The sequence below is a fragment of the Fundulus heteroclitus genome, chromosome 5 (assembly GCF_011125445.2).
Source record: "Fundulus heteroclitus isolate FHET01 chromosome 5, MU-UCD_Fhet_4.1, whole genome shotgun sequence".
Classification (NCBI taxonomy): Eukaryota; Metazoa; Chordata; class Actinopteri; order Cyprinodontiformes; family Fundulidae; genus Fundulus; species Fundulus heteroclitus.
This window is the reverse complement of record NC_046365.1, coordinates 41,570,675-41,584,341: the sequence shown is the minus strand read 5'-3', so window position 1 is coordinate 41,584,341 and position 13,667 is coordinate 41,570,675. Positions and strand designations below refer to the sequence as shown.

At 40.0% G+C, this 13,667-nt stretch overlaps 1 protein-coding gene across 1 annotated transcript in view; it reads right to left on the bottom strand.

Moving 5' to 3' along the window:
• The window catches only part of sorcs3 (sortilin related VPS10 domain containing receptor 3), a gene marked incomplete in the record, with an annotated part of 346,527 nt that overhangs the window by 27,698 nt on the left and 305,162 nt on the right, over positions 1–13,667 (bottom strand). Inside the window, 4 exon segments of the mRNA XM_036137616.1 lie at positions 1,753–1,913; positions 2,658–2,763; positions 5,628–5,727; positions 5,817–5,948. Of these exon segments, the coding sequence (XP_035993509.1) occupies positions 1,753–1,913; positions 2,658–2,763; positions 5,628–5,727; positions 5,817–5,948 (499 nt within the window).

The following is a 13,667-nucleotide window of genomic DNA, read 5'->3' as shown; positions in this document are numbered from 1 at the left end:
AAGAAGTTGAATTTCCTTAAAAAAATACTCTTCCTTTATTGAGAAGATTTAAATTGTTCACATCTACTATGAAGAAACTTAGACAATTTTATAAAGGTCTTCACAATTTCATTTTTGTCATTTTACAGTCAATAAGATCTCAATGAATCAGGGATGTTACCAATCAGAAGCATATATATGGTAAAGAGAAATGGCCCAAGGACTGAACCTGTGGCACTCCACAAGTATTAAATTATTAAAGTATTTCTGATTCTGAAGTGACCCTAGAGTTTGAATCTGTCAGACAAATAAGATTTAAACCAGCCTAATGCTTTCCCCTTAATCCCTACAGTATGCTCAAGTCTTTGTAAGAGATTATTGTGATCAACTGTATCAAATGCAGCACTGAGATCTAACAGAACAAGTACAGACACAAGTCCATTATCTGAGGCCATGAGATGGTAAATGGTAAATGGCTTGTATAGCGCTTTATGAGAGTTAGCCTGGCCATCCAGATTAAGTTTTGCTTTTGCTTTGCTACACAGGAGCCCATTAAAGCCCATTTTCCTGATACCGACCAATCACAGCCGTGGGCGGTCTTTATATTTTGAGTGACATGCAGCGGCTGAGAGTCCCTCAGCCAAAACAAACAAGATGGCCGCCGCTACGGAGCGTTTGTTTGCTAGTGCCCCAGGAAAAGCCCTCGATGGGAGCAGTTCCAGACTAACTTCAGCCGTATCGAAGAGAGGCAAGAAGTTATTCTGGCCGGCCAGACTACTTGAGAATATCATTAGTGACCTTCACCAGAGCTGTTTCAGTGCTATGATGCCTGACTGAAACTGACTGAAATTAGCAACAATGACGGCTTGAATCTCTTTACAGTGGTCAAGTTACTTCCCACTGCTGCAACCAAGGGTTTTTTCCAGCATGATTTCTGAGACCAGGCCTTCTTCTTCCATTGCCACATGGTCCAGTAATTTGACCATTGATGGTTATTTTGTTAATGGATGTGTCAGCGTCGGCACATCGACTAGTCTGCAGCAATTCAGTGTAATTTGCAACAAATTAGGATGCATTGTGTATTCTGACACATTTCTATCTAAACTGACATTAACTTCTCCTCCAGTTTTAGCTACAGGAACTAATTTGTTGGATCAAACAACATGGCCCAGCCTTCACGGCCTGCATTTAGCTCTGACTGCCGTCGGTTCTCTGCTCTTCCTTCTATGGACCTCTTTGATAGATACTGACCACTGCAGACTGAGCAAACCCAACATGAGTTTGACATTTGGAGAAGGTTTAGTCCAGACATCTAGCCACCATAAATTGGTGCTTGTCAAACTCCCTGAAATACTCACACCGCCCATTCTTCTGCCACTAGCACATCAAATGAGAAGACAAAATGTTCACATGCTGTCTTATATATCCCACCTACTAAAAGCTGCCATGATGAAGAAACAACCAGTTTTATTTACTTCAACTTTTAGTGCTCATAATGCAATATCTGATTAAACAATTTAATTTGACAAATTATAAATAATGTTAACTCCTTTCGAGATATGCTCTACAGAGAGGGCTATACTAAAAACCTGTTATTATATTACAGGTTTGCTTTTTGACCTCTTGTTTTATTCTCTCAATGAATTAAATTGCATGGAGGATATCCATTTAATAAATGTGTTCACAGAGATGAGTGACGCCAACCTTGCAGACTAAAAAAAGTATTTTTCTCAGGGAAAATAATCTGGCTCCTGTTGCTTGTCTTTGACTTACTCTTGACCCGGGCATCCAGTTCCTTCTCCATGAGCTCTTTGGATGCTGTGAACTCACTCAGAGTGATTTTCGGCGTGCCATCGCCTTGACCAACCGAGCCAATCATCTCCTGCTCCTTCTCCTGGTTCACCTCAGCGTATATGTTGATCCAAGGTATTTTTCTGCAGATTTGAAAAGGACGGCTCAATCAATCAGCCATGGAGCTGTTTTTCTGCATCAGAAGGGATTTGCTTTACATGCAATCATCTGTTTAAGCAGGAAGTCATTGCAGAGAGTGCAGCTCTGCCATCTGGTGCTGATATGTGGATGCCAAGGTTAAAATGATCTGTAATGCAATTATTTTCTGGAAGTTTATTTATGAGAAAATAACAGTAACATTGGAATTTTCCCTGCATAATTTACATCTCATATCTCTTCAATTGAGCACCATCCAATTTATTTCCAATTACTCTTCATTCCAGTTATTAATTGCTCTGTTTTGTCAACTGTGTGATTCTCTAAAAAATGCATCTCTTCTGACTGACAGGAGAAATTACAGATCTATAATTAACAGTAGCTTTTCCAATTCCCGCTGAGTTTTCTAAAGAATCACTTTGAGGTTGAATTATTTATTCGGCAAATAAAAGCACAAACTCTGCATATCAAACCACTTAAGGGATTTTTTTCCCCTGCCTATTCATCACTGATTACAGAGTGCGCCTCGTGCATTGTAATCATTAAAAAATAAAGACAACCTTTGGCTGGACTTCTCAGATCAAAGCACCAATTCTGACTGCAGCTGATCGGTACAGACTGTGTTAATCTGCTTTCATCAATTATGAAGAACATACTAATAGATGGATGTGGGAGCTTGATGTGATCATGCTGTGAGTGCAGCAGGTGGATGTAATCAGAAAGTCGTCCACCTCTTAAATTTGTAGATCAGGAACACAGCCAGGCCCAGGAACACCACAGAGAGGAGCATGAGCATCGCCGAGCTGCTGTGTCTGGGACTGGAGTCCACCAACGGGGCTGTGGAAGCATAAGGACAGAGCTGGTGAATAGTGCAGCGTCTCTACACGCTTATCCACGCAGAGTCACGAGGGGATTGGTGCCTATCTGCGGTGCTCGTTGGGTGAGAGGTGAGGTAAACCCTGGACAGGTTGCCAGTCCATTACAGGAAAATTAATAATCTTCATATTATATTCAACTTGAAGGAGGCCTGACATTTCAATCACTGACATCTAAGAAGTCCAAATCCGGTCACAAGGAGACTGAAATTAAATGGTTTTAAAGAAAATATGGTGGACCATGTCACATGGTAATAATGTAGACCTCCTTCAGGAACATTTATGGTCTGTGACAATTATTTAAGGGTTCACATTTCAGTATAATTGATTTCTTACCAGTACAACAGGTTTAGGTTTCCTCATTTCAACACCTGATATCCAGGTCAGGTCAGAAGTTAAAAATGTAGGTACATCTCTGTATGCTGGTGAAGATTCTCAGACATCCAGGTCATGATTATTCCAAAAAAAGTTAAAAAACAAAACAACTGGACTTTTTTCCAAAGTTTTCCGAAGCGAAACGTCTTCAAACTTTGGAAAAAAGTCCAGTTGTTTTGTTTTGTAACTTTTTTTGGAATGGAAAATCTCTGGATTTACTTGTACCTATAGGTCGATCTTTGACCCAGCAGAGAAAAAAAAAACCCCCCCCAATAAATTCAAACTTTAAACAAGCACTACTTGTTAAGGTTGGTAATGACATAATCCAGATGAACAGTGTAAATACATCATTAAATATAATATTTATTCCCATAATTAGCAGATGTGAACATGTGGTCCATCCATACAATTGTGGTGCTTTATTGAAATAATATATATTAAAAAACTATTTTAATGACTATTGGACATCCAACAGGTCAGTATGTCAGCCAAAGTTCAGAATAATCATCTAGAATACACCTTGAAGTCACAATTGTGCAGTGAAAAGACAAACGTTTCTGACAAGGCTAAACCATAAATCCAATATGGCGGCTCTGAATAAAAACATGAATGGTAACCATCATGATCAGCAATTATGCAATTCATCAAATCCTACTGTTTTCTGACTAAAACTGCAGCATGACTGAGTTGGATGTAAGATTATTCCTACATGTGGTGTTTTTCCACCGTTGCTACATGCATGGTTGGTATGAGGGATTGCTGCAAAGCCAGCAACTGTCCACTGTGGCTCCACGCTCATCCTGGAGGAGCCAAAGACTGGATGCAATCTGCCGGGTTTCCTTAGAGAGAAAACTTTGAACAAACCTTGTCTGGATGATTTGAATGAATTGAATTTGTAAAGAACCTTGAGATGAAATGTGTTGTGAATTGGTGCTTTATAAATAACCTTAATTGAATTGAACAGTTTGAAGAAAACTGTAACATTTAGCACTCTCTTTAAATTATTCATGACACCCTTTGAGCCTCTGAGGCTCACCACTCTGCTTCTGCTTTGAATATTTTGGTAGTCCAGATGATTTATCCAAATGATTTTACTTTATCCAAGCTGTACAAAAGTTTCAGCTGAAAATATAACAATTCACATGGAATAGTGATGCATGAACAGTTGGAGGGAATACAATCTACTGTCCATCAGATAGAGTGGAGCTGCTTTAAAGAAAAGGAGAGAGCAGAAGAATTTCCTGTTCTCTTTTTACAACTCTTTATTTTATATAACTTAATAGGGTGATGTTTTAAAAAAAAGAACATTCTCTCTTCACATGTGTCCTCAGCTAATTTGCATGGCAATAAGCCATTATGTCGGTAGGATTTATTTTAATATCTGAAACATCTGAAGGTGTAGCAGCATGAAATTGTTTCTGAGCAGGTGACAACAGCAGGCAATTCACACATTTCGGCTGAATTTGAAATGTTTTCATGCACAGTTCTTTCACACAGGAACCCATTTGCACTTTAGAATATTAATATCACCATGCACGGTTTGTCTCACAAGGCACCCTCATTAAATTTCTTCTCATTGTTTCAATGACTGCAGGAATATTTGTCTCCTTTGTCATTCACAGGCAAATAACAACGCTATTTTCACGGCTTCCAGAGGTCTCCCGTGTCGTGCGACTCGGAGATGGAAGTGCACCTGCTGGTGACCTTTGTGGTGGTGCTTGAAGGCTTTTCAGACCTTTTCTTGGGAGGTGAAATATAAATAGGGATCAGAAGCAGAGTCAGAAATGGTGTGGCTAATAAAACCAGCCGGGCAAAGAATACAAGGTGCATTTGTCTAGTAGTAGGGGACAGGAGCGTCACGGAACCACCAGGCCTTAGGTCAATAAAAAGCAGAGTTTCTAGTCAAGTCAATGCATTTAAAGTCTCTCCGTCTCCATAAATCAGCGCCAACTGCAGAGAAACTGCATTCAAGGGAGAAAACTGTCAACCAGCTTTCTCCTTTCAGGCAGTTAACAACTTCTCAATCCCTAATTCCATCTCTGCCCTCAAATTGTACACTGTTCCTTCTCAAGGACTAAATAATCAACATAATTACACTCAGTGTAACACTCATTTTGTGGTTGGATGGCTGTATAAGAAATGGAACAGATGTTCAGCTTTTGATGGAAGGCATAAAAGATCCCTCGTCTCAAGGAGCGCCACTTAAAGCCCAACCCCTCCCACACTCCCCTGTGTTCCTGCGCCTTTCGATGGAAGCTGCCTGAAAAGAATTTTAATTGGGCTACCAAAGAAAAATTTTGTTGTTGTCAAAACATGGTTATTACTATTCGGTTTGCCCAAACTTCTGCTACAAAAAGAAAATCTGAAATGAATTAACGACTGCCAGAGGATAACATTACTGTTGACAACTTAATGACGGGATAGGAAGCGGGGAGATGAAACCTTCCTCACCGAGCGTTAGCTGCGTGTTGTAGACGATGACTCTGACGCCAGGCTTCAGCTCAAACTCCACAAGGTTTTGATTCAGGGCGCTTACGATGATGCTGGACGCCTGTTGGGTAACAAAGAAAACACGTTTACATGTCCAACTCTGAATCTGAATGGCTTCCAGCAATTTCTGAAAAGGTAGATCATGCTCACCTTTTCTAGCTCTTCCTCGCTCTTTTTCTTCCCCTCGGATTGGTTCTTGTTGGGTAACAGGAAGAGCTCTGCAGCTGTGGGAACTCCTGGGAAAACAGCCACTAACAGCTGCTCCTCTGGGAAGTCAGACACCTGTTGAATGTATAAATAATTTACTACATAGGCTCAAGAAATAACCTAGGTTGTTACAATCCAGGTAAGGGATAAATCACTCCATAACAAGCAGCAGTTTGTCAACTAAGCAAATTCTGATCAACCTCAGTGGACCCATACTTGTGGAGATCCACAAGGGCTGGTGCAAGGTACACAACTGTTCAAAAGATACAGAAACCACAATATCAAGGTTTGTCGTCAAAAAACGGAATAAGCATTATGCACGCTGATTTTTATCTTTTGTTACACTGAAAGTTTTTGACATATTTTTATAGTCACACAAGGAATGACTTCATTCAAATAGTGGTTTGTCTCCAAGCAACAATTACATTTCCATTAATAAATTGATAAATAAGAGCAAATCAAAAACTTTGTGGTTTGAAAAACAGACCATCTGATCAAGTTCTGATAACGATAAAATGTTTTAGTAGAACAAATTCCTGGCTAAAATGTTCATCTCTGCTCTACATTGGTTAGTTATGGTTATAGTATATAAATATATAACCTAAATATGTACATGTTCATATTACAAAAAGAAAAATATACACAATATATATCATTCTACAATGTGGATATGTGCTAGTTCCAAAATAATGACCATAATCATTTTTATAAATCTCTCCTTAACACTTACAGGACAGAGAGGCAACAACGTTGGAAGGTGTAACTTACGGTCACTCCCTCAGACAGTGAGGTTGTAGCGGGTGACAGTGGAGACAGTGGGTAAATGGTAAATAGCCTTCACTTGCACACCGCCTATCAAGTCCAGAGGACCCCAAAATGCTTTAGACTACATTCAGTCATTAACTTACTCATGCACATATTCACACACTGACGCTGATAAGCTACAATGTAGCCACAGCTGCCCTGGGGCAGACTGACAGCAGCAAGGCTGCTATACATCTGCATTACTAGCCCTCTGAGGACCTCCAGCAGGCAACGCAGGAGATGAGTCTTACCCAAGGACACAACAGCTGAGATGGTCTAGGTTCAGACCAGCAGGTTGCTAGTTCAAACCCCAGAATTAACTCCCTACCATCTTGAGCCACCATGGTTTCCATGTGAGGAAGGGTGGGTCCCTACGCCTTGGTCAGGCAGGGGTCAATCAACACAATAACGTGTGTAATATGTATGTGTGTATGTCAGAGGATGAAGAGAAGCACAATTTCAGAATTGTGCTTCCTGTTTTCTTTCCACAAATATGATGTACATCAGCTTCACATCAGCCAGCAATTGCCTCCCAAGGTTCCATGCAGAATAGGGAATGAGACCCCACCACCATCATCACGCACGCACGGACAGAAATACATGTGAAATGTTCATTTTAGATGTTTGTTTAGATGCTGTTTAAATGTTGAATGAATTCCTGGGTAAAACTGCTTATTTTTGTCAGAACTTATTAATTTGTCTTATATACCACTTGAGTCTCATGCTTGATAAATCAATAGGAACCATAAAACTCATAAAAATTGGGGTAGAATATTTTCTCACCAAGAAATAAAAGTTTAAGCCACAGAGGGTTAAAGTAATCTTGACCTTAAAGAAAATGACCTTCAAGAGAATCACAGCTCCCCCTGTTATCTTCAAAACACCCCCCAGTGGGTGGCCGTTGACAAAACACTAGCTTAGGACGTTATTTCTGTTACCCGCTGTATGTTAGTCATTAAAACTCATAAAACTCCATAACAGGGAGAACGTATGAGGCTGTAATGCTACTTGTTAAGTGCCGTGATGAAAGAGGACTAAATTATCTTGGTAAGTGGTTATTCTTTGACTGTAATTGACCAACGCACAGATATTCTAGCTTAATTGAGATGAGAAAAGTGGCAACACACTTTTTCTTATAATAAAAAAGGTAACAACTTAGATAACTGGAAGAAAAAAGATCTTAAAGATTCTTAACCTGCTGCCTTCAGTTAGAGATGAAAAATATTTGTGAGTCCAGAGGTGTTCAGTATCAGCAGCCCTAAAGGGAATCAAAATGTACCCGTTTCTGCTTTAGCCATTTATAAGGCGCCGTTTTGATTGAACAAAAATATTAACAGTTTAAAACAGTTTTATGACATAAAATATCTAATTCCCTCTGTTTTAGGAAGAAATCAGAGTAAACTTTGAGATGAGAAGCATAACTGATGTCTGACTGAAAGAGTTTCTAAGAATTTCAAATACGCTTGTGTTTAAATTGACAATAAGCAAAATGTCATTATTTTAAATAAATATTTCAGATGGACTATGGTATGATGTCACACCACATCTCTCTGTGTTGTTCTCCATTCTCTTGATTACATAGCTGGTCCCGCTGCATGTGCATATACGGGGTGAAATATCGCTTATTGCTCCTTTAATGAGAAGAATATGAAGTATTTTGGTCTGTGTCTGGTTTCAATCAAATGGGGTAATGTTTTTTTGTCAATTCTGTTTATTGAATTTTCACATTTAGAAGGAGCAATTACAGTCACACATTCAGCACCATGTTTCAAACATTTTTGCGAGGCGAGCTTTGGTATAATGAGCTCGGTGCAGAACGCTGCACTGAGTGAAGCTGTGCCTGCCACAAATAGATGACATATCTACTCTTCTTAAAATCTCTTCCCAAACATTATCTAGAATTATCTTTTCCATCTGTGTCCCAAACAGTCTTCAGTCGAGTAGATGAGCCTAAAGAAAGGCGGTGAATATTCTAATAAATGGTATAGATCTCCCCCTTCAGTGACAATATGGGTTCTAAAAAGATGTCAAAATTTGAAACCTCAAGAAGGACAGGGAAATGTGGATATGAATTGGAAATAAAGTTGCAAACCTGAATATATCGAAAAAAAAAGTGCTCTTAGGAAGTAAAAACGTATCTACCAGCTGTTATAAGGATACAAAATCAGCATCTACATATAAATCCTTCACAATTCTCATCCCCAGTGTGGCCCAGACAGAAAAAGTACTATCTAACAAAGATGGAGGAAAAATAGGAATCACATCAAGTGGGTTTGAGTGGGCACTACCCAACATTTTGTTTTATTATTGGGCAACACATATTAGAAATATTAATTACTGGATTCGATATGAAGAGACTGAGGCCCCTCCATCATGGTTGTAAGTGGAGGCAAACTCCACCCTTCTGTAGACATTGAAGACATTATTGCATTCATCTACAGTCTCCTCTATCTTTTTCTGTCTTTCTTATCCATCCATCCATCCATTTTCTGACCCGCTTATTCCCTCATGGGGTTGCGGGGGTCGCTGGTGTCTATCTCCAACGTTCACTGGGCGAGAGGCAGGGTTCACCCTGGACAGGTCGCCAGTCTGTCGCAGGGCAACACAGAGACAACCATTCACACACACACTCACACCTAAGGACAATTTAGAGAGACCAATTAACCTAACAGTCATGTTTTTGGACTGTGGGAGGAAGCCGGAGTACCCGGAGAGAACCCACGCATGCACAGGGAGAACATGCAAACTCCATGCAGGTTCAAGCAGGTAACAGGAAAGTCCATCTCCTTGGCCACATTTTGATATAAAACCAGGATATTGATTTTTCCAGATAAAGTAGTGGAAATGATCTGAAACAGAGAGTGGTCAGAAGAAAATAGCGCTTCATGGAATTGCATTAAAGTTTTATTAAACTCTAATGGGTCTGACAGGCGCCTTTATGGTTTTCTGGGATCAGCTGAGATGCAGATGTTTGTCACAAATGATGATCCAATAATTTGCCAGCCTTATCTCTCTGCTCAAAAAAATTGGACCTGGAGTGAAGTAGGATCAACAACATTAAACTTGAGCATAAAGTATTTGATTACTTTGGCCGATTGAGATTGAACAGCTAGAGTAGAAGACCAATCTAAAGAAGGATCCATCCAACAATTAAAATCTCCCAGATTTGGATAGTAGTGAGAAAAACCTGGCAACCTCTTAAAGACCGTCTCAATAAGGCGTTATTGTCATTAGCCCTTGTAAATGTTTATGCTCCCAACTGGGATGATGAGCTTTATCTTAAAGTATGGCAACCCCTCACACCCTATTGGAAAAGGAGGAAAAATATATTTGATCAACCCAGCCTGCTGATATTTCTCAAGTGAGTTTCTTGCAGATAAATAACATAGATATCAATGAGCTGTAGATAATGTAAAATGTTAAAACATTCAGACTTCTACAATTCAAGCTAGTAAATTGAATATCTCCACCTACTACAGGTAATGTACTGTTAGGCTGGGTCATCCACTAGTAGATAAATGTAGCAAGTAAGTAAACTTGGAAAATATGAGATAGGTGCCATTCAAATCAGAACTGTCCCCCCCCCCCACACACACACACACCTAGCAAAATAAAGCTTAAAATGCTCTCTCACCCCCTGCTAACACTAAACCTAATCTAACAGGCAGATATCTGACTCTTAGATAAATTGGTCTCTCTAAATCGTCCTTAGGTGTAGGTGTGTGTGCCTGGGTGTCTGTCTGCTTTGTCTCTGTATTCCTGCGATGGACTGGTGACCTGTCCACACTGTACCCTGCTTCTGGCCCGATGACTGCTGGAGACAGGCATCAGCCCCCCCGCGAATACTGAAAGGATAAGTGGGTATAGAAAATGGATGGATGCTTTCAGTCACGACCCACACAGAGGACCCAGGATTTCTGCCATAACACAAGAGTCTAAGTTACAATAAAATAGGTTTATTGAAGCAGAATCAATACAGCAGGTCAGGAAATGGCTTGTCACATGAAACTCTGTGGGCAGAGGGAACAGGCTGGTGATGGCTTGGGGACAAAAGAAACTTGAAATGTTCACTTCCACTAACCTGCAGCGCTTTACAGCAGGCAGAGCGGCAGCGACCTTGACTTCAGAGTAGTTGGACAACTGCTCAGTCAAGATATGTGTGGTATGAGGGTTAGGTTGGAGGATTAATCGGGGAATCCTCTTCAGTCTGTGAGACCTGATGCCAGAGACGACATCGACTCTAATGATCCCTTCACAGATCCGTTACCCGGCATCAGAAAGTGAGGTTAATGTCCAGGCAATGGGCAATTAGGGAGGCAACTGAGACAAGAATTAGTAGCTGAGAGAGCGAGGGTTGGTGTCTAGCTATCCGATGAGCAGTAGAGATCAGTCACGGGCAAAGGGGAAAATCCATGGTCATGGGATAAGGTCGATAAACGCTCTAGAGAGCATGCAAAGGAACAGCTGGACTTCTACTAGCACAAAGTGGTCACTAATCTGGCGAGGAGGCAGTAGCTGTGAAGCGCTTAGGTAGTGCAGAGCACAGGTGAAGCAAGGAGGCAATCAGGCTCTGCACAGGTGGACTAGATGAGACTGATTAAAGCAGGGAGAAGGTGGCAGCAAAAAACAAACATGACATGAGAAAACGGGAATCATTACAGTTTACATATTGGAACACCGTTCTGATTTATCCATTTATTGTCTGACAAAGAATAAAGCTGGTGTAAGATGGCATGGCATGGAAAGGTTGTTGACTGGCTAGGCATAGTCCTTAATGAGCAAGTTGTGTCAATCACCACGTTGTACTGCTTTTTTATTTTGTACTTTATTTTTGTCACAGTTCTTAGCCTTGATTACTCAAAGGATTTTTTCTTTTATGTATGTACTGTTCTGAAAAATAATTTCTAAATAAGAGTAAAGTTCATCAAATTAAACCCTTCTTTATACACTCTCTAGGAACCCTGAATGGATTCATTATGCGTAATGTACAGGGACATAACTGATTCATACTGCGTCAACAACACACTGACACCCTGAGCTGTAATAAATTCTGTTTTTTCTTCTCCAGCATATTTGTTCTTCAGCAAAAAAGAGAAATATTGCTACACATATATGATGTTCTTGACGAAATCACAGACTGTTAAACTCTTACTGCTACCTCTAGTCGTTTTAGAACACAAAGTAGATTCTTTGACAATTTAAAGAGTTTTAAAAAAAATTCTGTATATATGGAGCAAATGTAATATTCAGTGTTTTGTGTATTTAGTGGTACATAATAAGACCTTCAGATTTGAGTTACGTGTTTTTAAACAACACTCGGGATGATTAAGTTCTGGACTGATCCTAAAGGTTGAGAATTGAGAGTAAATATTTTCTGTCTTTGTTTCCAGAGCAGCATTTCATGAAGCCCTTAGCCCTTAACAAGTTTACAGAGTCAATGGGAGAGACAACCTGTGTGGCAATCATTCTTAATTTTACAGCCTGCCATGTTTTTATGTTGTCTCTGCGGCCTGGGCGGACAAAGGGGCCCATGCAGCCAAACTACATCAATTACCAAGCCCAGAAATCGCTATTGGAGCACCCAAGTATTGGGCAAATGATAGCCACGGGCACGTCTAGCAATGAGAAAAGGAGTAGTGAAGGGAGTGATAAAGTGAGTCAATGACAAAAGAGGCAACGGCCCCTGAAAAAAAATCAATACCCTTGAACCATGTTTACACTCGGTGCAATCAGTCATTAGTTTAAACATATGGTGGGTTCATCTGGAGTGCTCCCTTTTTTGATGCACAGCAAATTTAGTGCTAGATACAAAGATTGGAGGAGAAAGAGAAGCAGAGATGGGATCCACACTGAGGACAAGGTCACTTACTGCTTTAAAGCTCCTAGATCATCTCTATGTGGACTGTTTTTCATCTTTGGACAACCACTTAGCATTCGCATATTAGCGACAAACACTGATGTCATTCCTTTTTATGGAAAGAAGAATGCATCTGATTATGCTAGGTGATCACAAGCTTAGAGAACACAAGTATCCATGTGCAGTGGTTCGAAATCAAAACCAAATACACTTTTACTCTATTTCAACTTTAGAGATTACTATTTACTATTTTACTGCTTACATACAACGTGAGCTTCTGTGCTTTCTGTGTCTCTGCTCTGTCTTCTCTACCATAGAAAGTACTCCTGGGTCAATGTGAGCTTCTGAGCTTTCTTTGTCTCTGCTCTGTCTTCTCTAAGCCCCAGTGGGTGGAGGCAGATGAGCGTTCACACTGAGCCTGGTTCTGGTTCTGCTGGAGGTTCTCCTCCCTGTTAAAGGGGAGTTTTCCTCTCCACTGTCGCTTCATGCATGCTCAGTATGAGGGATTGCTGCAAAGCCATCAACAATGCAGACGACTGTCCACTGTGGCTCTACGCTCTTTCAGGAGGAGTGAATGCTGCTTGGAGAGACTTGATGCAACCTGCTGGGTTTCCTTAGAGAGGAAACTTTCTCACCAACCTGGAGGATCTGATGGAGTCTGACTTTGGAAAGAGCCTTGAGATGATGTGTGCTGTGAATTGGTGCTATATAAATAAAATTGACAATTTCAAGTTTAATGCACCAACAATGCCACCTGAGATGCTAAAGAGCATGAAAATAGTCCTTAGCATCTAATAAGATTTAATCGTTACTTTACAGAATACTGTAAATTACTGCGCAATTTGCATGGATGTCTGAACAAACACTCCCTGAGAAACAAGTAGACATTAGCAGGTGAATAATAATTGTGAATTTAATCAGTTCGAGTGAAGTTTCCAAAGACAGTAATGATTTGTGAAGCCATTATGTATATATACATATATATACATATATATATATATATATATATATATATATATATATATATATATATATATACACACATATACACACACATATACATATATCACTTTTTGAGTTGAATTACAGAAATAATTACCCTTTACAATGAAATTATCTTCAATGAGATGCAC